The 25,958-nt window shown below is 38.4% G+C and overlaps 1 protein-coding gene across 1 annotated transcript; it reads right to left on the minus strand.

Moving 5' to 3' along the window:
• Window positions 1-17,007: 17,007 nt before the first annotated feature.
• LOC136686653 (CMRF35-like molecule 8) lies at window positions 17,008-22,309 on the minus strand. Its single transcript, XM_066660561.1, has 8 exons — window positions 22,173-22,309; window positions 21,768-22,088; window positions 20,133-20,474; window positions 19,555-19,680; window positions 18,704-18,802; window positions 18,411-18,518; window positions 17,509-17,555; window positions 17,008-17,363 (listed from the first exon to the last, which is right to left on the minus strand). Exons 1-8 carry the CDS (start codon window positions 22,246-22,248, stop codon window positions 17,043-17,045), a joined length of 1,440 nt encoding a protein of 479 aa, XP_066516658.1. The 5' UTR covers window positions 22,249-22,309; the 3' UTR covers window positions 17,008-17,042.
• Window positions 22,310-25,958: the final 3,649 nt, after the last annotated feature.

The following is a 25,958-nucleotide window of genomic DNA, read 5'->3' on the forward strand; positions in this document are numbered from 1 at the left end:
ATCACTTCATTAGTTAGTAGACATTCACCTGAGAATAACAGAGGGTAACATTAATACATATTGCATAAACATGTTTATAAACAGCGGCGCCCCGATGCGTCCGTTATTTATTTAGAGGGCGGCAGGGCGAAACGTGATTTCGCAAATGTCCACTTGGGGGCACTGTTGGTCCATGCTGTTTGTCTGGTTTGAACTAAGGTTGCGAGAGTTCACTAGAAGGTCAGTTCTGGGAGCCATCTGTTGATTTGCAGAAGATAATCATTGCGCTATCTAGGCGCCAATAGCTATAAAACTGGGGTTCTTTAATCCTGGTCTCCAAAATGTTGTTTGATCTCCTAGGCTTAAAAGAGTCATAACCCTGGGTTAGGAGTCATCTGGGTTGAAGATGGTGACTCATTCATCCTGGGGTCACTGAAGTGTGTTCTGCTTAGTCTTTGGTTGTAGACATGTGTGTGTGCGTGAGTTTGTGTGTGTGGGGGTGTGTGCAGAGTCTTTCAACACACACACATTCTGTGGAATGTGGGGTTCTGTTCCAAAAATCCTTATCAGAGTGGAGAGTCTTAAACTTTTCATTTCTTGATCTGGTCCATACTCCACTACAACAGTATTATGGGTTCCTAGGAGCAAGTTTAGGAAACAATGCCATATATAATTACTAATTCTTAGCTTGACAGTATTTAGGTGCGTTGGTTCTTACTTGGAACATTTGGAGGTTGTGGTGGCCGAGGAAATTTATTTTTGGGCCTCTTTGTGATGGATGAGTCCTCGTTATATTCATCAGACCACCAACATGGTCTCTTTCTTGACCTGCAGGTAAGTTAGAGTTGTAATCATATACATAACAGTATATACTAATGTATTATATTCAGAAATTTATGCACCGTGATTTTTTTCTGGTTTCTTCGTCAGAATTAAGATCTGATGTGTTACATGAAGCTTTCCATTTTATTGTATCATTGTCTAGTTTATCTTAAAATTCAAATAAAATATAAAATAAGTTATTAGCATAATGTAAGCTGCATTTAAATGTTTACCCCTTTCACAAATCTTTAAGTATGACATGAAAAAATTGATTGTGATTTGCATTTTCAATTTACCTGACTCGTACAGGACCCGGACCTGGTGTTGTGTCCATCCCTTGTCTGGTTTAGGAATTTCACTAATTTTTATACTTCTTAGGAACGTCGACTGGTCCTTGTATGGGGGCCACCATGCAAGGTCATTAATGACCCAGTCTTTGGGTAATGGACTTGCTGTTCCCTCTGCAGTAAATTCCACCAATAGATACATGATGCTATAAACCCCATCCCACCCAAAACATACAGACAGAAAAAAGAAAAAAAGGCTAACTGCTTCAGTCACAGTGTAGAAGGGGCGTTGCAACGAATTTGCTCTCATGTGGTATTAAGTATTTTCTTGTCTATAAAGCCAAGTTTGCAGACTTTGATTGATTTGGACAACTTGTCAACTACATTTATTCCGAATGTGTTTGTTGCCAGTGGATAGTCAAAAAATGACTCTTGGTGTGCAAATTCACTGTATACAATGTATGTTTCAGTGCCAGAAACTATGATATTTTTAACCTGGGCCACAGAACCTCCAATGCAAACAAAACTATTTGTCATATCTAATTTCAGTGTGAAATGGTTTGTTGTAATCTCCTTGAACTGTTCTGCTTGTGAATTTGAAAAGTGATGTAGGTAGAGGACCAGACGTATGCTTTTGTCTGAGCTGGAGTCTGTCCTTTTTCTGTCTACATCTGGGCCTTTCGGAAAGTCTTTTCACAGTTTGACTCAGTGGAAACTCAGGCTTTCTCACGAGTCTCTTAAGTTTGCGCATGAAGTTCTCATATTTGAAAGGACTGAAATTGTCAAGAGTTTCATAATTTCTTACATCGTCTGCCAGGTGGACAAGATTGTGTATATTGTAGGATAAATACTGCTCCCCATACAGGTCTCCAAAATTCTGGACAAATAAAATGAGTAATTAATTTGAATACTGTAGATAGTCAACAAGGAGTCTTCTGTTTGACAAAATGAAAATTGCCACAAAAAGCAGTAAGAAGTTGTGAACTGCTGTGCTCACAATGTTTTTCAAGACAGTTGGTCCAGTGTACAACAGAAACTGTCTCATCTCAGTAGCCTTCCATCGGTCAAGCTCCTGAAGGCTTCTAGGCTTTCAAGAAAATTCATTGGGCACAAATTGTCTGACCTCCATAAGCCTTTGGGAGAGCCTGCTAACATTAAAGTTGGATAGCCTACAAGTAAGTGGACCTCTTAGCCAAAGCATCAAGAGACGTCGCATCACTCCAAGACAAACTAGATGCATATAGTCAAGTGGAAATCCTGACACCATTCCTAATGAGGTTTTTTGCAGTGGGGATGGACCAAGGTGATGATCTTCATCACTCATTATTTTAAAGCTCTCATTTGTTCTTCTAGGAGCATTAGTTTCTGGGAATACAACCCTGTTGTCTTTATATATCCCCTCCTGTGTACATTTTCCACATCCATAATATCCGTTATGTCCTTTGATGTTTTTAAGAAATGCACAAGCTGGTGCATCGCATACCATTGATGAAAGTTTCAGCATAAGTTGAATGCCTTTATACTCAAACCCACTTTCTAGATTCACAATTTCAGCAACAAATTCTTCAAGAAATCCATCTAGTGAGTTTGGTTTTTTTGTTCCACAGAACAATCCAACAACCACAGGCTCACTGTGGGGAAAATTTTGGACGATAGCAAGAATTGGCCACAGCTGAGTCCCTGAACTTTTGAAAAGAGGTAAGCCATCAATATTTATTTGCAGGTCAATATGGTTATTGTCTAAATGCAGACCTTTCTTCCAAAATTTCAGAGATTGAATTTAAAACGCCGAAATGGTAGTACTGGCCACCAGCCTTTTCTTGTACATGAACAGATCGAGCTGTGCCCAGCAATGTCCGAGCATGCTTTGGAAGAGATGTATGATGGTTGGACAGTAGCTTAATTAGATCATTTAAAGCAGCATGAGAAATGTTGTGCTCTGCTGCCCATATGGCTAGACTGTTTTGCAATGTAGCACACTCATGCTCTGAAGAATCAGAATCAGTCTCTGATTCAAATCCCATATATGAATCAACAAATATATCATCTGTGTTTGATTCATCTATTGTTGATTGACAGTCCATAAAGTCATCATCAGAGTCTTCAGCTACATCCTGTAGAGTAACACAGTCATTTGAACAGACTCTCGTATCCTCTTTCTTTATTAACTCCAATTGTCTTTTAACTCTGGCTTTACTTTTTCGCCTTAATGTCCAGTATGATGGCATATTTTGAGTTGGCCATACTGTTCAGAGAGAGAAAGACAGATACACAAACAAAAAAATTTGAACACAAACAATTGTCTCAGTCAACGGTATAAAAAAATCCCTTTCCACCATACATACTCTCAGTTGCAACCTTGGGGGGGGGGGGGGGGGGGGGGACGACACAATATACAAAATAGACCCCAAACACAATATAGACCCCAACAGAACATACACAGAACGATCACGATTAGGAACCATTACCTTGTTTGTTTCTACACTCACTGCACATTTTATCAGCTCCAATGACCACATAGAAGCAATTTGTAGTTCTACAACTGCAGACTGTCATCTACCTGTTTCTCTGCATTCTTTATCATCATTTCACTCTGTTCTTTAATGGTCAGAATCCTCACAGAGCAAGTATGATTTGAGTGGTGGATAATTCTTAGGGCAGTGAGTGCAAGGTAGGTGTTCCTAATGCAGTAATTGTTCAGTGTATATACTGTCCAATGATTAATGGGGTAGAGGGTATGTAAATAATTTGTAGATTTTGTATAGATTTTTATAGACTGCAGGAATAAATGCAAAAAAGCATAAAAACACATCCTTTAAAACAATGTTAAGAAGTGCAATGCTATTTCAGAAAAGCTGCAAATCCAGTCACAACACAACTGAAGTTTTCTGGAGGACCCTGAAAGGTGCTGCACACCAAAAGACCAGAATCCAATTCCATTTGTGTGCACGCGTGTCACAAATCAGCACGGGCACAACAGATTACACTCACAATTCCTATTTCTGTTTAAAACAAGTATAAGGCTTGTTTTTCCTTTACATCAAAGACTAGAACAGCACCTGAAACATCTAGGAATGTTGGCTGAAATGACCATTAAATGTTGGTACAGGGAAACCTTTTGCTTTTTGTTTTAACTACTAGATTTTATACAATACAAAAATTATGCTACTAACCAATTAAATACAATTGACTGTAATATATTTATTTGTATAGTACCTTTCATACAGAAACAACAAGAATGTAGAGTGCAATCTCTTGTGCCAGTGCTGCTTTGTGACGTGTGTGTGAGTCAGATTCTGGTGGGGCTTTGTTGTTCTGTGTACACACATCACATATCCTTGTAGGGGCAACACCTTTTAGGGTCCTCCAGAAAACTTTGGTTGTGTTGTAACTGGATTTGCAGCTTTTCTGAACCTGGATCATGTTTAAGAACTTGCATTTGTTTTCTGAATATGTATCATTTTTGTGAAATGAAGCCCAGGTGTTGTTGTTTTGATGGATGTGTTTTGTGTTTTGAAGCTTGTTATAATTTGCAGTGCTTTTGGGCTTTCTCTGCCACTGTACCCTCTGTCACATTGTTCAGTTTCTGACCACAGGATTGCTGTTGTCCAGATGTCTGGGTGGTGGATCATTCTCAGCTCAGAGGTGACACTCAGTGTATTGTGGGTGGTGCTATTATGAGTGTATCAGACACATCAGTGTTGCTGGAGTTTTTTTTTTTTTACAAACTGTCACTGCTAGGGTGGGAGCGGACCACCAAACAAGTGCAAAATAAAGTGAGGCCTTATATAGTTGGCTACCCTATCGCAGATATAAATGTTACTTGAGGTAATAAACTCACAAATTTTGGTAAGTTGCCACAAAGTATGCTAGTAACACAGGTGCACCACTTGGGTTAAAAGCGCTGTATAGTTGAAATCTTTTCCTACTTGATGCTTTTTTAGGGAACCAAGTCTATAAATATTCCTCGAACTTAAAGACTGATCCCCCGTAGTGCCTAAATAATAATTACAATGTAGTATTTGTATTCCTAGCTAGAACTTTTATCCACATTTATTGTGTCCGTTTATGGAGGAACTGATTTGGACAGGGCTTTTTAACTGTCTATAAATATTGTCTTTATTTACCTTCATGCTTATTAACAAATGCTAGAAGATCTTTGATTATTATGATTAATATTTAATGTAAGGTGCGTTTCTCTTGGTTGTAATTGGCCTGAGAAACAGATCTATATAGGATCTATATTTCACGGCAGAGGTAAGTGTGAAATATGATACTATTGAATGTATTATTTTAGAAATAATAAAAATCATAATAATAAAAATTGTTTAAAAAAAATCTGACTTTTCTGAAATGAACGTGAATTTGAACAGGAAATTCATTGGGTGCAACATACAACGCTGAAGTTGGCTATGTAAATATTCCACAGTAAAAATTTCTTCATATTCAGGATATTAATAGTCTGTTATATTATGTCTTCAATGAGCCTTTCAGATTTTTGAGACACTTTGAATATAAAGAGATCATATCAAATTAATTAAGCCAAATGTGCAATTTCTCCACACATTCTATCATGTCCAGTCCATGTCCACAGGGCAATTACAAAAAAATTCCACAGTAAAATGTCTTCATCTTCAGGATATTAATAGTCTCTTATCAGTGAGCCTTCCATATTTTTGAGACACTTTGAAAATAAAGAGATAATATCCGCGGAATGAAGCTAAACGTGTAGTTTTTCCACTGTATGGAAGTTGTGTTGTTATTTTGCCATCTAGTGGCTTATTTTAGCCATATATGACACAGATGTGGTTGTACTGTGAAGCAAGCACTTCGGAAGTGAACTTGGAAAATTTCTTAAGGTGAATTTTCTGTTCCACCTTAAACAGCAAATAGGAACTACTGCTCCATTCAAGGTGGAACGGAAAATTCTAATGTTAGCCAAGAAGCTAACGGGCCAGTAATATTCGCGCTGAAGTCTCGCGTGAGTGTCCTGTCAGAGCCGTTTAACGGCACTTTTTCCAGTTACAGTAAATTGACAATTAGAAGATTATACCTAACGCAATCATGTACTCTCAGTAAAATTGGCAAATTTGTTAAAGAATATATTGATTGTTAATGGTAATAAGCTGTTCAATTTCACTATTGAAATGAGAACCGGGGGGTGGGGGTGGGGGCTTTGGGGTTGGAGTAAATTGCAGGTTACCAGGAGTTCTGATTATGTACCTTAACCTTATCTAGTTGATTTCTCATTCAGAGATATTAGTTTCTTTGAACAGCCGGTTATTTTATTTATTTATTTATTTATTTTTACCTCGGGCTGTGCTGCTTCTTCCATTCCTCTGAAGAAATCCTTCAGTTACTCATCCAGGTCTTATAATACTTCTGTTGGATGCTTATTGGTCCTTTCTTATAGTCTACTCACAGTCCATTGAGTCAACACTCATCAGTCAACATTCTTGAATGTCGTGGAGAATGTACTGATAATTTTACAGGTCAAATGTGTTAGAGAGGGACAGTTATGTGATATTTTTAACGCTCAGCATATTATAGATCAGAGGTGTTTAGTCCTTATTGCAAAGGACCCACGTGTCTGCAGGTTTTTATTATGTCAAGTTAGAAGCATCACCTAATCAGTTGTTGGAAACCAGTTTATTAAAGAACTGGAATCGGCTGTGCCCCTGCTTGGAATGAAAACCATGCAGCCCTCTGTGGTTATATTTGATGTCAGGATACTGTTCAAACTATGGTTCCATGATCGTAGCCACCTTTTTACCCATTCAAGTTGCTAGACACAGCAGTCATCAGTAGAACAGTAACCAGAGAAGAATTTTTTTCTACCTACCCCGTGTGAATGGTTATGTTTACAGAAAAAGCAGCAGACTTGGGACTAGAAGGTTGCTGGTTCAATTCCCCTGACCAATAGGAAAACTGGGAATGGGGAGAGTGAAGGAACCGCACTGCCCTCCTACATCACCATCCACATGTGCAGTGCCCATGAGCAAGGCGCATAACTGCTCCAGGTGTGTTCACTGACCCTAGTGTGTGCGTGTGTTTCTGTTCACTGTCACGGATGAGTTAAATGTGGAAGACACATTTCGTAACACGTACAATGACCAATAATTCCACCAAATCATGCTGCACTCAAGTCACTGTAGCACTCAACTAAGTATTTGTGTGTGTTTAGTCTACATTAATCTCAGGTGAATTGAGTGTTTAATGAAATACCTCTGTGTTAAACTGTTTTTGTCAGTGTTTACATTGGAACTGTGAACTAACTGACAGACATAGGATGTGCTATATTTTTGGCGCTGTGTTTAGGTTCTGTTGCCTCCATGTGGCAGATTGGATGGGTCAGAATCACATGACTACAGCTCAGTATAGTTAGTTTAAAAGGGACACTACATCCACACACACCAGGACATTAGCAAAATTAAAATAGAATGACCAGAATTAAAAGAAACATCAATATAATAAATATTTGCAAGATTTACATGAATTAGATTCTGAATGTGGAAATTGATTTAATTTTCCATTAATTCCCCAGCTCCACCCATTGCAATTTTCATGCAGAAACAGTAATTCGTGATCCTGACACTGTTCCTCTGTTAACTTTTAAACTTTTTAAAACAAATTTTTACAGGTGATTTATAATATGGCAAAGTAAAAACACAGGTTTTCCGTTTACACAGTACTCTTTGTCTTTTGCTTTTTTAATGTTCATTTATTTGTTTTCCTTTTATTTCTCCACGTCTCCATCTACGCTTTCTGTTGCTGTTGTTCATACTCATCCTTACTTTGTCCTGGTGAAGGTGTGATTCTACTTATGTACTTTTTGTCTTTTTCCTCATTGTTTTTTTTTCTTCATCTGTGACATTAGCATTATATTCACTCATCGTGTGTGTGTGGGGTGGGGGGAGTGTTAATTTAACCGTTTTTTCAATCATGTTAATTCCTTAATATGATATTGAAGATGTAATGCTCTGTTTTAGCCATAAGTAGAGATGAATCTTCCTATAAACTCTTCATTCCAGACACAACTTTGATTCACTTATTTATTTACGGTAAGAAGCATGCATTATTGATATGACATTTTGGATTAATGACTTCTAGTCCATTCATATCTTTTTAGAAATGCAAGCTAGTAAAATATAAGACTTTTCACATATTTGAATAATGCAAAAATATAGTCAATTTATACCTTATCAACAAAATCCCAGAAAATTATTTTGCACATCCCCAGTACATGTACAGTACTTATGTTTTATTTGTATTATATATATATATATATATATATATATATATATATATATATATATATTTATTTTTTTAAGAGTGTAACTTAATGATGATGATGATTATAGTGAGCCAAACTGGGCTGGTTTAATGCTGGCAACATTGGTCTGTATTCGTCAAGCTTCTTAATATAAGTGAGTTTCAGGATTTCTTGATGCAAGTCAAAGTAAATAAGAGATGGATCTGATCTTAAGTCAAAACTCCTACTCTGAGGAATTTCATGAACATGGACCACACGGCAAGAAAAGTTCATTATTCATTCATTATCTGTAAGCGCTTATCCAGTTCAGGGTCACGGTGGGTCCAGAGCCTACCTGGAATCATTGGGCGCAAGGCGGGAATACACCCTGGAGGGGGCGCCAGTCCTTCACAGGGCAACACAGACACACACACATTCACTTACTTTTGAGTCGGCAATTCACCTACCTAAGTGTGTTTTTGGACTGTGGGAGGAAACCGGAGCACCCGGAGGAAACCCACGCGGACACGGGGAGAACACACTAACTCCTCACAGACAGTCACCCGGAGCGGGAATCGAACCCACAACCTCCAGGTCCCTCACTCACAAATTGCAGTCCCCTACATATGTGACTATATCACGAGTAGGTGTGAGACCGGGTTGAATAGAATTAGCACTGAGCATGTGGACACTAAGCTTACAGCATTGTAGTAATTTAATACTGATCTTTTGTTTCATTTTTGTTGTTTTTTTTAAGAAGGACCAGGGACCTGACTATATCTCGTTCACTCACATACATACTCATTCATTTTTTGGAAATACTCCAGAAAGGGGCGCTATTCATTGTATAATAGCAATAATAATTTGTGTTTTTGTTACGAAACTGTTTTTGTCACTTCTACACTGTATGGACTGAAACATTCTTCCTGGATAGAGGTTCTTTCCTGCTCCAGCTCCCTCCTGGCTCCCCACCTCGGTAATTACACACTCATGTGCGAAATCACTGCTCAGAATGGTTCTGGAAGCAGTGTTGCCTTTGAGGAAGAAGGAAGATTACTGGTTACCAGCCCAAAGTTGGTGATGAACCTGATTGGTTAGTACACATTGGGTTAAGATTTTCAAAGACAACACCATAAACCGGTAAGGCTCCGCCTAGACCATCGTGTTTACCTGCTCTGACTATCACAAATGTCTCTGGAAGAAATAAATATGCAATCTAATTTTCTCTTTTGTTACTGTAGCAGACATCTCAATATTTTGTTTGGTTTTAAGCAGAATGTTATTATGTTATGAAAAATTAAAAAATACTACTGTATCTCTGTTTCTGAACCTCTGTTTTGGATGCAGAGTAAGAAACTGCCTACTTTGTGCTTGTCTTCCTGTGCTTTGACTGATGCTAATCCTAACCCTGACTATAAATATAAGCTGAGGCCACTAAAAGGTGCATCCTTCCTACATGCCTCATATTAACAGTAACACAAAACGTCGTCCTGAAACAAAAGTTGCTGCTGTAATCAGGCGTCTCTAGTGTAGAAAATTAGTTTTAGCCTTCAAAATCATGAACATTAAAAATAAAAATAAATGAGGAAGTATCACTGGCACTGCTTCTTAATCACTCGCCTCTTAATAGAGCTGTGAAAATAAACACTGTGAGAACACAGTTCCTGATCTGGGTTCTTCATGGGCTTCTATGTGATTTCTCTCACTGTAACTGAAGCTAATGATGCTGGAGGATTCAGATCATAAAGAGGACAATGATGGAGAGACTCACCTTCCTCTACCTTCAGTTCCAATGGGGTGTAGCTGTCACGACTCCTTTTTATATCACACGCACACTAATGTGTTCCAGAATCATCTACAGTGAGGTCTCTGATCTTCACCCAGAAAACTGCAGCACTGGTGTCATCAAACAGTGAGAATCTTCCTGAATTCACCCACGCATTTTTAACATCTGTCTTGATTTGGTCAGCAGAGTTTGGCGCTGAACTCTTACAGAAATAATTTCTGTTTGATGTGTATTGTGTCTCATATCTGCACTTGATGAGGACACCTCCTCCTGAAAATCCACTCACTCTACTGGATCCTCCAGCAGCTGCTAAAAGAGGAGGAATGTCTGTGTGAAGAAAGGCTGGATGTGACACTGCTGATAGAGCTGATGATTTAGAAGTGTGTTTCTTACCTGATGTAGATGCTGAAGATGAAGAGGATCTTCATCGTCATTTGAGCTTTGTTCCTATTAAAAATACCTTAAACATGTAGGACTTTGAACTGTTGTCTTTCTTTCTCAGCTTCTGTTTAAAAACGTATAGTTCAGTAGACCAGAACAATGTGTACGCCCATTTCCCTTTAGTACCCACAGATAGAGAGAGAGAGAGAGAGGGAGAGAGAGCTCAGAGTGTTTTATGGAGTTGTGCAGTCTTGAAGCCTCTTAAACCTTATGTCCATTCATACATAAAAATATTTCACCATCTCTGATCAAAACACGTTCTCACTAAATTTTCACTATTTTTTTTAATATTCTACAGCTAGAAGTGCAGTAGTTTACACACAGAATTAACTTGTGTACACTGTTTGTTGAAAGGAGAGATAAGATACTGAGAGTGTGAAATGATTCTAATTTAACACTGAAATCAGGAGAAGTGAAAGGCCTTCTCTCAACAGAAGACTTACTAAGTTATCAGTCTGATGGTCAGCTCTAAAACTTACATTTCCCGATGCCAAGGAGAGTTCACTATTTAACCTGCTCCATGGTGAAAACAGTAGTGATGTCACACCTCTGCCACTTTCTGATGCTCTGTAAACACCAGTGCACTGCACTTTGAGCAGGGTATCTTTAGGAAACTTAGTTTTATAATAAAACCAGACACCAGTTAAAGCAATTTAAGTTCCTCTTAAATATGCAGATTTTAGGGAACACTTTCTGAATTTAGATTTCTATATTTGTTATATATATTTATATAAATCTTTCTATATTTATAAAATTTTCCATAATTTTCAGAAGTTTCTGCGTGATATTTGTCCCAGTAAAATCCAGAAAGTGTCCAGAACTGAAGCACGTTGAGCATAATTCAATGAGTCAGAGTGTGTTGGTCTGAATGAGGTGAGCTCTACTTCCACCTAGAGTTCAGCTCGTAGAAGAACAGGAATGAAAGAGCCCTAGGGTTTTAAACACCTGCTCCTCCAATGTTTCTTCTGAACTGAGGAGAGTTAGACTTTACACAACATGCTGGAACATTTTCTGTGAGGATTTGATGGCACTCAGTCACATTAGCATGTTCAGGATTGGACATGGTGATCTTAGATTCATGTGCAGCTGTTTCAGAGCGTCTTGTATCTACATCACATACATTTAAATTAAAAAAATATAAATAAAAATGTAATTCTCAATATTAAACAAACATATTAACAGACTGAATTACTCATTTTTACCATGTTTTATAATAGCAGTAATACTGACCCCTGGTGGTCTCGATGGGTCAGAAATGTTATATTTATGTTAAATATGGCTGCCTCCTGAACTGGTTCCTTCAGAGATGACAAAGCAGTTTGATTCTTCGTCTCAGCTGCACGGCTTAGAATAACTAATTAAAACTTTCAACTTAAAACTCTTTAAAAAACTGCATGGCACATGACATTTTTTAAAAACTTCTATTGTAATATATTTAGTTTAAGTGCTAACATGCTAACTTAGACACTTGTTCTTTGCTGGTGGTTGCCATGGTAATAATATCGTAGCTGTCTGCTTTCTTGCTGAAATTCATCATGGAGTAATTCAGACCCTCTGCAGACTCAACAAAACTCTGTGGAATAAATAGGGTTTGAAATGTTGCAGGGGCTTGTGGGTAACAGGACGTTGTGGTAAAGTGCTGAGGAAGGGTCAGAGGAGTCTGTGGGCAGGTTGACCTTACAGTAGACTGTGAACAATCCAGATTCTTTAATCTCCTCATACTCAGCTTCTTCAGGGGTCACCTGAAAAAAAGGGATTTACTTAAACTTGAGGCTGAATCTGAGAACAAACAATTACCGTATTTTCCGCACTATAAGGCGCACCTTCATTGAATGACCTATTTTAAAACTTTGTCCATATATAAGGCGCACCGGATTATAAGGCGCATACAATAGACGCTACAGTAGAGGCTGGGGGTTACGTTATGCATCAATTAGATGGAGCTGCGCTAAAGGGAATGTCAACAAAACAGTCAGATAGGTCAGTTCAACTTTATTAATAGATTACAACCCAGCGTAGTTTAAGGTAAAACATGTAGTGCAATGTTAATATACCCCACATAGTGGGGGGGGGACTTTTCTTCGATTCAATAATAATAATAATCACAATATAGTAACACTCGAAATAGTGCAAAGCGATAACAATATATCAATAACTCAAAGTTGCTCAAACGTTAAAATCACACAACACACAAAATAAACACGTAAAGCTCACTTTACTAAGTTATTCCTCTATTCCCGTGTTCTTCTACGTGACTGATCGCCTTGAGTTTAAACTCTGCGTCATATGCGTGTCTCTTAATAGGAGCCATTTTGGGGTCTTTACATAAAAAACAAATGGAAATGAAATATATATACCGGTATATATCCAGCATGCACCGCGCGCGGAAGAAAATGAAGTAGACGGCTGCTTACCGTAGTTGTGAGACCTGGCTCAATATCGGTCCATATATAAGGCGCACCGGATTATAAAGCGCACTGTTGGCTTTTGAGATAATTTGAGTTTTTAGGTGCGCCTTATAGTGCGGAAAATACGGTAATAACAGTTCATCTAGCATTTCTTTATAAACCAAGAAACCATATGGCACTTACAGCCTCCTCTCTTCTGGAATAGATTTACACACTAGATACCAGAACATAGCTGTGAGGGTTTGATTATATTCAGCCCCATAATATTAGTGAGATCAGGTACTGATGTTGAATCAGTGTTGTGGATCATTAACTCCACTTTAACTGATCCCAAAGAAATTGGATTAAAAAGTTTCACTTCTCCGCAGACAGAAACCAGGAGAAAAAACTCTTTATACCCTTTTAGCTCATGACTGGCTTTTAACATGGTCAACTACATCCAGCAGAGGGCAGCTCAGGGTCATTATTTTAAGTCACTGTTAAGGTCAAGTGAATTGTTTTTCTTTTAATTATTGATCTTTAGTAAATGGTTGATTATACAGTAGTTTTCTACATTGAATAAATAAAAAGAGTAGTTTAAGCATTTCTGGAAGGAGTTACACTGCCATTTTAGAGCCAGCAAGCTTACTTCAGAGTCATTTATAAGGAGAAACCTGGGAATAATGGTGAATCTTCCCAGACTTAGACAGTGATAACAAAGTCTTTACCTTCTATTGAAAATATTGTAGCATAAACAATAATGTGTGTGTGGTACCTTGTGTCTTTCTGCTCATTTGCAGGGAGACTATGAAGAATATTAATCCAATCAGGAGCAGAGTCAGTATCACAGTCAGAACAGAGATCACAGTAGAAGCTGGAAATCTTGGAGAAACAGAATCATCATCAGACCAAGATCAACAAGAATGGCTTAAAATCCCTCTGAAAACTGTGCAGGACTTGTATATGTCATTCCCAATGAATGACCCTGTATTGGCCGCAAAAGAAGGCCCTACACCATACTAATAAATTATTGTGCTCTAAAACCAGGTGTTTCAGTTTCATTGTCCAACCCCTGTATATGAATGTGCTGTGATGATTTCCCTTTAATAAAGCTGATTTTAAAAAAGGGAAAACCAGAGCCAAGGCCAAAACTAGTTCATCGTGTGCTGGGCTGCAGATTCCAGTTGGCTGTGTACATAAGCATCTGCGCAAGGAAACTACACTGAGCGAGTTGGTGCTGGCGCCCTGGTCTATTTGGCAGCTGTACTGGAGTATCTGACCACTGAGATTCTGGTGTTGGCTGGGAACACTGCCTGTGACAACAAGAAAACCCATATCATTCCTCATCATCTGCAGTTAGCCGTTCGTAATGACGAAGAGCTCAACAAACTGCTTGGAGGAGTGACTATCATTCAGGGTGGAGTGTTGCCCAATGTCCAACTGGTACAGAACTGAGAAACCATCTTAACTAAGGATTTACAGTACACTAAAATCAGCACATGAGCTAATGTAGTCTGTATGGATTAAACAGACTATATTGTCTTGAGAGATCCATCTGGGACCTGGGAATACACCAGAAGACACACCAGGAGAGGAGAGCTCTGCAAAAAAAATAGCTCTGCAAAAAAAATAAATAAAACAAGAACACACACTAAACAGGGACAAACAAGAACACATGGTCAGAACAGGATGCTTTACCTATTGATGTCATCTTAGAAGTTGATTCTTGTACTATTGTGTGCATTGTTGTGGTTGTGTTTGAGGTGGCTGAGCTCTGTGGAGTTGTGCTTGTCGGTGACGTTTCTGCTGGTCGTTCTTGTTCTGCTGATGCAGATGAACATTTCACAGATGAATTAGTTGGACTGAAAATGATTAATCATATTTGCTTATGCTTCAAATACAAAGGTTGCTGTTCGATTCCCACGAGCGGCAGGAGAACTGGGGGCAGTGTGTGTGAAGGAACAGCACTGTCTTCCTCCATCAGTCCACGGCTGAGGTACAATTGAGCAAGGCACTTGCCGCTCTGAGAGTGTGTTCACAGCCCCTAGTGCACTTGTGTGTGTGAGTGTGTGTGTTCACTACCACAGATGGGTTATATGTGGAAGACAAATTTCCTGTGTATGTGGTACAATGACTTATACACCAGGAGTTTGGTGAGTCATCATGGGTCCAGTGCCTACCTGGAATCACTGAGGGCAAGGCAGGGACACACCCTGGAGGGAGCACCAGTCCTTCACAGGGTGACACACATTTGCACATTCCCACCTACAGATACTTTTGAGTCACCAATCCACCTACCAACATACTTTTGGACCATGGGAGGAAACCAGAGCACCCAGAAGGCACCCACGTGGACACGGGAAGAACACACCAAACTCCTCACAGACACTCACCTGGAGCAGGACTCAAAATCACAACCTCCAGGTCCCTGGAGCTTTATGACAATGACAATACCTGCTGCACCACCGTGCCACCCATGGAATTCATAGTGCTAAATATAAATGGTTTTGGAGGCGGGATAATGGTCTGGATATCCCGCCTCCAAAACCATTAATAGACTGGATGTTTTTCATCAGTTTGGCATCTTTGGCATCTAATCACCAAATTTAAAGTTGCACAAACCAAATTTATGACCACAGTTCAGGAATGGCCATTTCTGGTTGTAGCACGACTGTACAGCTCCTGGGCACTGACCTAATTCAGTCAACTTTGGGATGAACTGTGGTTAGCATATATTACATTCGATATCAATAATTCTATTTTGCTTCTTTTAAAAAAGTAAACAAATATAAATCAAACACTGATTAACTGTAGGGCGGAATGGCGGCGCAGCAGGTAGTGTTGCAGTAACTCAAAAGTGTCCATAGGTGTGAGATTTTGAGTGAATGTGCGAGTGTGTGTCGCCCTGTGTAGGCGCCCCCTCCAGGGTGTGTTCTTGCCCTGCGGCCAGTGATTCCGTGTTGTTCCGACACACCGTGACCCTGAACTGGATAAGTGTTACAGACGATGAATGAATGAATTTTTCAATTTCATTTTAATTTTGTGTCATCTGTTGCATACTGCATTTAAAAATTAAATGAATTTTTTTTTTCATTTTCACTCTTACTATGTAGCTCAAAAAGTAAAGCTAACGTGGTGTATGAAATTTTGTTTTCCTCATTAAAGTTTTCGTTTTAGATTTGACCAGGAAATACCAGCATAGAAAATGAAATTGAAATTAGTTTTGTCAGTGCTGCTTCAGAGAAAAAATTAAATTCTGATTCAACTACTGAACTATTCAACTCAACTTTTGACTTAGTTTAAAACACACCCAAACAACAGAGAAACACACATTAATCTGTCTCAATTTCATTAAAATAATCTTATTTACAATTTCAGTCATGTTGTTATTCACCACCTTCACATAAAACACACAAAACACCATCCTTGCACCTTTCAATCAACCCCAAGCTATGGTGGTTACACTTTTAATCTATACATAGGCATCTGTATTTTTACATATTATTCAGAAATGACTTGATGTTACCTGTTCAGGAGAAAATGAGTTTTGGCAGCTTTGCTGCTTCTAAGCTGCCTCGATCTTTCAAACATATGGCCAGTGATTCCTCTGGTCATGAAGATTTTTTAGAAGAGCACTGAGACTTTTTATGTCCAGTGAAAACTAACAATCTCTGTTTGTGTGGTCACTTTATGGCTGCAATACACACACTCATTTAAGTTCTCACACCAAAAATATGTAAGTACATTTCTCATCTATGATTAGGAAATATGTATTTTTCTGTCAATATTAAACACATTTACAGGCAAAATCTTTTGAATCTATTACACAGACCCCTAGTGGCCTAGATGTATCAGAAAAATCTGTTCACCAATAAAATGGTTAATTCAAGGAAAACAATTAGTTTGATATTTCACACCCTGTGAGTTGCACGCCATTGAATGTATGGTAAAAAAAAAAAAAAAAAAAACGGAATCACTTTTTAAACACGTTTTTAATTTATATTTTAACATTTTATTTTAAACTTTCATCCTCCTATATTTGGATTAGGTGCATGCTAACATCTAGCATGCTAATCTAGACACCATTGCTAGTGTCTGACAGTAGCATATTCACAGGAGTCTTGCTGTTTGTTGGTGGTTGCAGTGATAACAATGTCAGAGTCATCTGCTTTATTGCAGAAATTCACTGTGGAGTAATTCAGACCCTCTCCAGAATCAGAGAGACTTGTGGGTAACTCAGCTGTGGAATAAATAGGGTTTGAAATGTTACAGGGGCTTGTGTGTAACTGGATGTTGTCATAAAGAACTGAGGAATGATCAGAGGAGTGTGTGGGCAGGTCAACTGTAGAGTAGATTGTAGAAACTCCAGAGTCTTTAATCTCCTCATAATCAACTTCAGCAAGGGTCACCTGAAAGATAATAATAAGTTGATGTCAAAGCTGGTAAAGTGTTTAGATACAATGTATATGGTCATGTTGTTTTATTATTATTGTTATTTACAGTTCATTATTAAAAATTTCACTGGTGAATGACTGAAACAGAGCTGTGTCTCACCTTGTGGACATCTGAGGAGACTCTGAGAGATTTACTCGTACTTGAGGCTGAATTTCAGAATAAAAAATTAACAGTTCATCCAGTACTTCTTTTAAAATAAATGGTACTCATACCCCATTTTACAGCCTCCTTTCTTCTGTAAAGGCTTTACACACTAGACATTGAAACCTAGCTGAGAGGATTTGATTACATCCATCCCCATAATATTAATGAGATCAGGTGCTGAATGATTAGTTATGGATCATTAACTCCACTCCAACAGATTCCAAAGTAACATGACTGATGGCACAGTTTCATTTCTCCACAGACCAAAGCAAAAACATCTTTATGCCCTTTTAGAACAGTATGGACATTTAACATGGTCACTACACCCAGCAGAGGGCAGCACAGAGCCATTATTCAAATGCACCGGTGAAACCTAGTTAATTATGATTGCTCTTCATTCATTCATTCATTCATTCATTATCTGTAACCACTTATCCAGGTCAGGGTCGTGGTGAGTCCAGAGCCTACCTGGAATCATTGGGCACAAGGCGGGAATACACCCTGGAGGGGGCGCCAGTCACTCACACACTCACACCTACGGACAATTTCGAGTCGCCAATCCACCCACCAACGTGTGTTTTTGGTCTGTGGGAGGAAACCGGAGCTGATTGCTCTTCAATAAATGGGAAATAATAATAATAATAAAAACAATTAAATTTTGTTTAAGTATAGCTGGAAGGAGTTACAGTGCCATATTTGAATGGGCAAACTACCTTACCAGACCCATTTTCAAAAGGAGAAACCTGGGAACAGTGGTAAATCTTCCCACACTTGTGAATAGTGTATTGTTTGCCTTTTATTGAAATATTGTAGCCTAAATAATGACATTTCCATATTCATGTGTGTGTGTGTTTTACCCTGAGACTTTCTTCTCTTTTGCAGGGTGAGTATGAATAATAAAAGTCCGACCAGGAGCAGGGCCACAACCACAGACACAGCAGAGATCACAGTGGAAGATGGAAATCCTGAAGAAACAGAATCATCATTAGATCAGACCTGATCATTTAGAAATTAGTGTGTGTGTGTGTGTGTGTGTGTGTGTGTGTGTGTGTGTGTGTGTGTGTGCGCGCGCGTGTGTGTTTGTGTGTGTGTGTGTGTGTGTGTGTGTGTGTGTGTGTGTGCGTGTGTGTTTGTGTGTGTGTGCAATCACCTTGTCCAGACAGTGAAGATAACTCAGCAGTAGAAGTTGAGGATGTGGCTGGTTCTGTGGTCTCTGAACTGTTGGGGGCTGATGGCTGAACACCTGCTCCTAAACGGAAGGAAATGTCAGAATACATTACAGAGACATGCAACAGTTTATAATTCTGTAAGAACCACTTTCGGATTCAGAGACCATGAAAGAAAAAACTTTAATTTTGCATTACTTTCAATTGTTTTTATGTTTAATAAAAACAAATCATATTACACACATTATGTCATGATAGAAAAAATTGTTTCAACTTTTGGGAAACTTTGTTCCTCAAATTTAATCCAATCAACAGGATGTGCTGGAAAAAGTCTGAATTCTGGAGACCCCACACAGCAAATTAACCAGTGTTAAATGAACATTATTAAGTCTGTTACATTTAAAGTCTGTTACATTTTAACACATATTTTGTTGATTTAACATGGCTGAATTGCAAATGTCAGGAATTTTAAGTTTTTACATCTAATCAGTTGGTGCCCAATAACCAAGGACACAGAGACACTTGATGAGTCAGAACTAAATGTGACAGTTGAGATCCCCTTACTATGTTCCCACAGTCAGAAAAAAAAACACTTTATAAAGTGTATCAGTTTAAGCTGTTCGAGTTCTATATTAATTATAAGAGGAAAGGATAGAGAAAAACTGTAATAGAGGACAGAGAAGGGGAAATAACAAAAAAAAAACATCACTTACATTTACTAAACTCTGAATTCCCTAACAGACAAAAGACCAGAAACACAAGCGCCTGTCTTCCCAACTAAATTAAACCAGAAGAAAACCGAAACAAACCAAAAGACCAGTAAGGAATGCTGTACCTTTTGATCTCTTCTTAGAAGTTGGTTCTTGGGTGGTTGTCACTGCGGTGATTTTTGTGTTTGACGTTGAGATTGTTATCAAACTCTGTGGATATGATGCTGATATTTCTGTTGGTTGTCTTTGTTCTGTCGATGTAGGACATTTCACAGCTGAATTATTTGGACTGAAACCTATGTAACATGTATTTTCATGTAAATTATAAGGGCCTGTCAGTCTCAGGTCCTTAGGACTCTCTTAATCTCCACCCCATATGCCACCCCTGCATGTACTCCTTACGGATGTGGTATAAACATAACTCTTACAGTTGTGAGCCTGATGTGCATGTGACTTTTACATAGCTCTAATGACAGACTGCTGTAAATGTGAATTTAGATCAAATATTTTTAAAATTTGGTTGAGCCTATACCTAGGAATTCAGCCATTCCCAATTTTTTATATTTCACATCCAGTCTGTACATTGTGTAATACACTGAAAGGATATTAGACTGTATCTTTGTACGTCTTGCCTCTACTCTGTCATACACTCCACAGAAAGTGTCTGAAGATTTACAAATTAGCCAAAAAATTCTCTACTCACTGGTCACTGTGAGTGTAATGTTTGTGATGTAGAGTTTGTATCCTTGATCAGATTCCCAGCCTGATTCAGATCCACACCAGTATTCACCAGAGTCTCCCTCTCTCACATCACTGATGATCACACTGAGGGTGTTCTTTACTCTGTTTTCATGCAGTGAGTATTTTCCTTGATTCAGCCATTCTCCACTTGCTTTAACGGCTGTATTATAAAAACATTCACCACTGCTCACTCTCCTGCAGAAGAACTTGGGGTAGCTCCTCATGAATTCTGGGTATTTACAGGTGGCGTTCACTCTTTCTCCAGTGTGGCCAGTCACACTGATTCTTTTTCCAATCTCTAAATCTGTCAATCATAAAGTCAATTTTATTTATAAATCTCTTTTTACAGACGGTGTTGTCATAAAGCTGTTTAACAGATTTTCAAGTCCTAGCCCCAACTGAGCACTGGCAATGCAACAGTGTCAGATAAAGCTTCCCAGAACAAGAAGAACTACTGTGATGAACCAAGAATCAGAAAAGGAACCCATCCTCCTGTGGTCAATGATCTAACAAAACAAACAAAGAGCAATGTATACACACAGAGCAGTGTGAACATAGAATTATAGTTATGATGAATGCACAACAGTCTGATTATCCAGAGAACACAATTCCACTGTTTTACACCTCAGTACTTGTGCCTTTTATACCTCTATAATGAACAGTTTTCATTGGGCAGAGTGGATTTTAACCAATTTGCAGCTGTTCTAGAGCAATTCATTGATTCGTTTTTGAGCTATTTTTATTAAAGTAATTAAAAGCACATAAACATGTCCAACAGCTCTCTCTTAAACATGATAACTGGATACCAGTTGCTTAAGTTTTGCAAGTGGAATGTTTGTGCATTCTGGTTTGATAGCTTCAGCTACTCATCAGTCTGTGGTTAAAGCCTGTTTGTCCTGATGCCTGATTGTCCTGCGCCATAATAGACAGATCTGGACTGCAGGCAGATCCATCAGCCACACTACTCTGTGTCTATTAAGCTATGTTGTTGTAGCATGTGCAGAATGATGCCTGGCATTTTCTTCCTAAATAACCATGGACAAGCTGAAACATGGACTCCTCTGACCATAGAACTGAGCTTGCTTCCAGACAACTTATTAGATATTCATCATTCGACAGATGTAGGAATTTCTCCTTGCAAAATATAGTTTCAGGTTGCATTTCCTCATGTAGCAGTGGACTGTTATTTGACAAAAGCTTTCGAGAGTTCTCCCTAGTCAGTTTATATAGTCAGACTATATTTATCAAGGTAACATAAAAGTGCTGCCATACACATACAGCAATTGTCATGAGTACCTCTTCTTAAAATATTAGGTACAGTATATGGTGAAATACATTTGATTTAATATATTTCATTAAATCAAATCTTGCATTGAATATTTAATTTTTTTGACAGTTTTCTCACAAAGTTTATATTCTATCATGAATACCTCACTTTTTACCAGTTCACCTGCTTATTATGGAATCTTTCAAGACTGTGATATATTTTGAATATAGTATAAGCTTTTCACTCTTTATTGTGTCCCAGCTATTTTACAAACTAACTGGATTTTACTTTAAGTATTAACATAATTAAGGAAGAGCAAGAGATACTCACCTTCCTCTACCTCCAGTTCCACTGGGGTGTAGCTGTCCCACAACCATTTACCAACCACACACTGATATAATCCAGAATCTTTTATGGTGAGGTCTCTGATCATCACAGAGAAAACTGCAGCACTGGTGTCATCAAACAGTGAGAATCTTTTAAAATCAATCCACTTGTTTTTAACATCAGTCTTGATTTGGTCAGCACAGTTTAACCTTGAACCCTTACAGAAATACTTTCTGTTTGATGTGTATTGTGTCTCATATCTGCACTTGATGAGGACTCCTCCTCCTGAAAATCCCCTCATTCTCCTGGATCCTCCAGTAGCTGCTAAAAGAGGAGGAATGTCCATGTGAAGAAAGGCTGGATGTGACACTGCTGATAGAGCTGATGATTTAGAAGTGTGCTTCTTACCTGAGATCAGGTAGAGGCTGAAGATGAGGAGGATCTTCATGGTCATTTCAGCTTTATCCGTATTTAACAAAGACATTACATCATTAGGAATTTAAACTGTTGTCTTTCTTTCACAGCTTCTGATTGAGAGCCATTTTGTCATCTGTTTATGCACTTGTAGTTCAGCAAACCATAACAAAAATAAGTGTACGCCCATTTCCCTTTAGCATCCACAGAGAGAAAGTGAGAGAGGCATTTTCTTTTTTGTTGATGTAGAATGACATGAACAGAAACTGCAGTGAACTATATACAGTGATCTTTAAACATCTCAGTGCTCGGTGTGTTTTGTGTTGTTTTTCTGGTCTCTGTACATGGTAAAACTACAGACTGCAATAGAAGTCTTTGTTATTATCACTTAATCCTACCCTAATCATCCATGGTTCAGCCTGGAAAATGTCTAATAAAAGCTCTTAATCTCATATCCACAACACCACATGAACCAATTTGACTACTAGGTAACATTTTAACCTTAAAATCACAGCTTAAAATCAGAAATGCTCCACTATAATAGGGATAATAGCCTTTGTTGTTGATACTCCAGTCTCTGCACTACAGAAACTAAGCAAAAAAAAAACCCAAAAAAACTTCTGAATGCAAATGTAAAGGGTAAGAAACCACCCTTACACTCTGCAGCTGTAAAGGGGAAACAAGTAGCAAACATACCAAATATTGCTTAGGGTTCTGTTTAAATGTATAAATCTTTTCTGTGTTTAGGTTATTGAAAAAAAAAACTTTAGTTACTAAATATCTAAATACTTACACATTTTCACCTGATATTTTCCGCAGTATGTAAAATCCAGAAAGTGAGGTCTAGAACTCATGACTCATGGCATTGTGTTGGTCTGAATGATGAGAGCTCTACTGACACCACCAGTTCAATTCCTAGAAGAATGGAATGAAAGGTCCCTATGTTTTTAAACACCTGCTACTCTAAAGTTTCTTCCAAACTGAGGGGAGTTCATCATCATCAGGAGTTTAATCCCCTTTACTACAGGAACAGCTTCTACTGTTGGAGTAAGTACACACCATGCTGCAACATTTGCTGTGAGGATTTGATTGCAGCTGTTTCAGAGGGTCTTGTACATCATCTGCTTATTAGTTTGATAGTGGTTAATGAGTAAATTAAAGCAGTTACAGAATAATAAACAAATAATAATTAGGTTAATAATAATATATCCATAAATCTCTGACAGCAGAATCATAGAGTTTATCAATTCATTAGGATCAGAAATATGAACATTTACACATTTACATTACATTCACATTTACAATTAGTGACACTTTATTTTTCTATTATTTTAAAACCGGTCATTTACAGACCTCTAGTGGCCTGGATATGTCATAAACTGTGTACTAAACCAATTTTAAATATGTCCACCCCTAAACTGATTCATTAGGGTGTAGCAAAGCAGTTTGATTTTTCACCTCCTGTGAGCTACACTCCATAAAATAAATTGCAAATATGTTACTTAATCACTTTTTAAACACTTTGCAATTTTTATTGTTATAACATTTTTTTTGTCCATCTATGTTTGGTGGAAGTGGAAGCTAATGTCTAGCATGCTAACCTAGACACCTTTGCTAATGTCTAACGGTAGCATATTCACAGGAGACTTGCTCTTTGTTGGCAGTTGTCATGGTAACAATATCACAGCCATCTGCTTTCTTGCTGAAGTTCACCTTAGAGTATGTCAAACCCTCTGCAGAATCAGAGAGTCTTGTGGGTAACTCCGCTGTGGAATAAATAGGGTTTGAAATGTCGCAGAGGCTTGTGGGTAAATGGACGTTGTCGTAAAGAACTGGGGAAGGGTCAGAGGAGTCTGTGGGCAGATTGGCAGTAATGTAGATTGTGGAAATTCCAAAGTTTTTAATCACTTCATACTCCACTTCAGCAAGGCTTGCCTGAAAATACAAAATATTAGACTTGATTAAGTGTGCTTAATGACTTTAATACAACATTTTCTATAGCATGATAATATCATAATAACTTGTTAAGTTATTTACAATTCATTATTAGACTTGACTGGTGAATATGATTCTGAAATAGCTGTCTCACCTTGCGATCGTCTGAGAAGCCTCTGAGGGATTTACTCGGACTTGAGGCTGAAGAACAAAGAATTAATAAAAGTTCATCCAGCATTTCTTTTGAAATCAGTGGTAGTCGTTCAGCACTTTCAGCCTCCGCTCATCTTGGAAAAACTTACATTAGATAATGTAAAATTTCTGTCAGGATATGATTATTAATAAAAAAAAAACAACATCCACCCCTACTAGCTCATGCTGGCCATTTAGCATTGTAACCAAGAACCAGCAGAGTGCAGCACATATCTATTACGGTAAATCCACAGTTTGGGCCTAGTGAACTGATTTATATATATATACTGTGTTTAAAATGGGTAATATCATAATTTCAGAGAAACCACCTTGAGAGTCATTGTTTTCAAATCTGGGAACAGTGGTACAAGACTTAGGAACTGATTTTTCCCCTAAGTTAAATAATGTATCCAAAATTATAATTTATCCTTGTGTGTGTGTGTGTGTGTGTGGTACCTTGAGACTTTCTTCTCTTTTGCAGAGAGTATTGACAGAATAAAAGTGCAATCAGGAGCAGAACCAGAATCACAGACACCACAGCGATCACAGTGGAAGCTGGAAATCCTGTAAAAACAGAATCATCATTAAATCAGACCGGATCACTCAGAAGTCATCTGACTTGTCAGAGCATCTCCAAAACCACAGGTCTTGTTGTGTGTTTCCAGTATGAAGTGGTGAGTACAGACCAAAATAGTCCAAAGAATGTTGACCGGTAAACTGGTAACAAGGTCAAGAGCACCCAAGGTGTACTGAAGTGCAGAGGAGTGAAAGCCAGCTATTCTAGTCCAGACCCACAGAAGAGCTACTGTAGCAAACAATATTGAGTTAATGCTGCTTTGATCTAACAGGGACAGAACACACCATGCAGTGTAGAGTGCTGTGAATGGGGGTTGTGTAGGTTCAGACAGTTTACCCCTGTTCCCTAGTGAAAGCACTTTTATTCTGCGCAGATGTCAAAAAGCACCCTATCAAAAAAATTACATTAATATCAGTGTCCACTTTCAGGAGGATAATGCTCCCTGCCACAAAGTGCTCAAGGTGTTGACTTGGCCTCCAAGATCCCAGGAGTCTGAAAGACACCATCAGAGGTCTTGTGGAATCCATGACTAAGTGAGTCAGTGCTGTTTTAGTGGCATGTGCAAGTCAGTTAAAATAGTAGTCATGTGGTTTGATGTAATGGCTGATAGGTGTAAATACTGCATGTATTACTTCATTTTTCTCATCTTACTCAAATATTTTGAAAGATTTCAAAGTGGTCTTAGACCATTGGAGCATGTCTGCACTGTCTGCAGCAGGTGACCATCTTCACAATCAACCAGTCTGCCAAATAAACACTTATTATTTTTAGGCCTGAGGAAAACTAGAACAGAGGAGAGAGAACTAAATCACCCAACTAATTCACACCAGGAGAAAACCAAGACAAACCAGAACTAGCCTCCTGATAAGAGTTATTATATACAACAGATCTGGGTCTGAGCCTCCATCTTAGATCAGGGTTTACAGTAGACTTCAGAGAGAATGGATACCCAAACATTCACTCTTCTCTAACAGAGGAGCTCCTACACATTAAACACACTGTGTTATCTCTCCAGATGGAGCATGTACAAATGGGCCAGAATGTGAGAACAGAATGTGGTACCTGATGCTAACTTT

This window comes from Hoplias malabaricus, chromosome 2, assembly GCF_029633855.1.
Source record: "Hoplias malabaricus isolate fHopMal1 chromosome 2, fHopMal1.hap1, whole genome shotgun sequence".
NCBI classification, from domain to species: domain Eukaryota; kingdom Metazoa; phylum Chordata; class Actinopteri; order Characiformes; family Erythrinidae; genus Hoplias; species Hoplias malabaricus.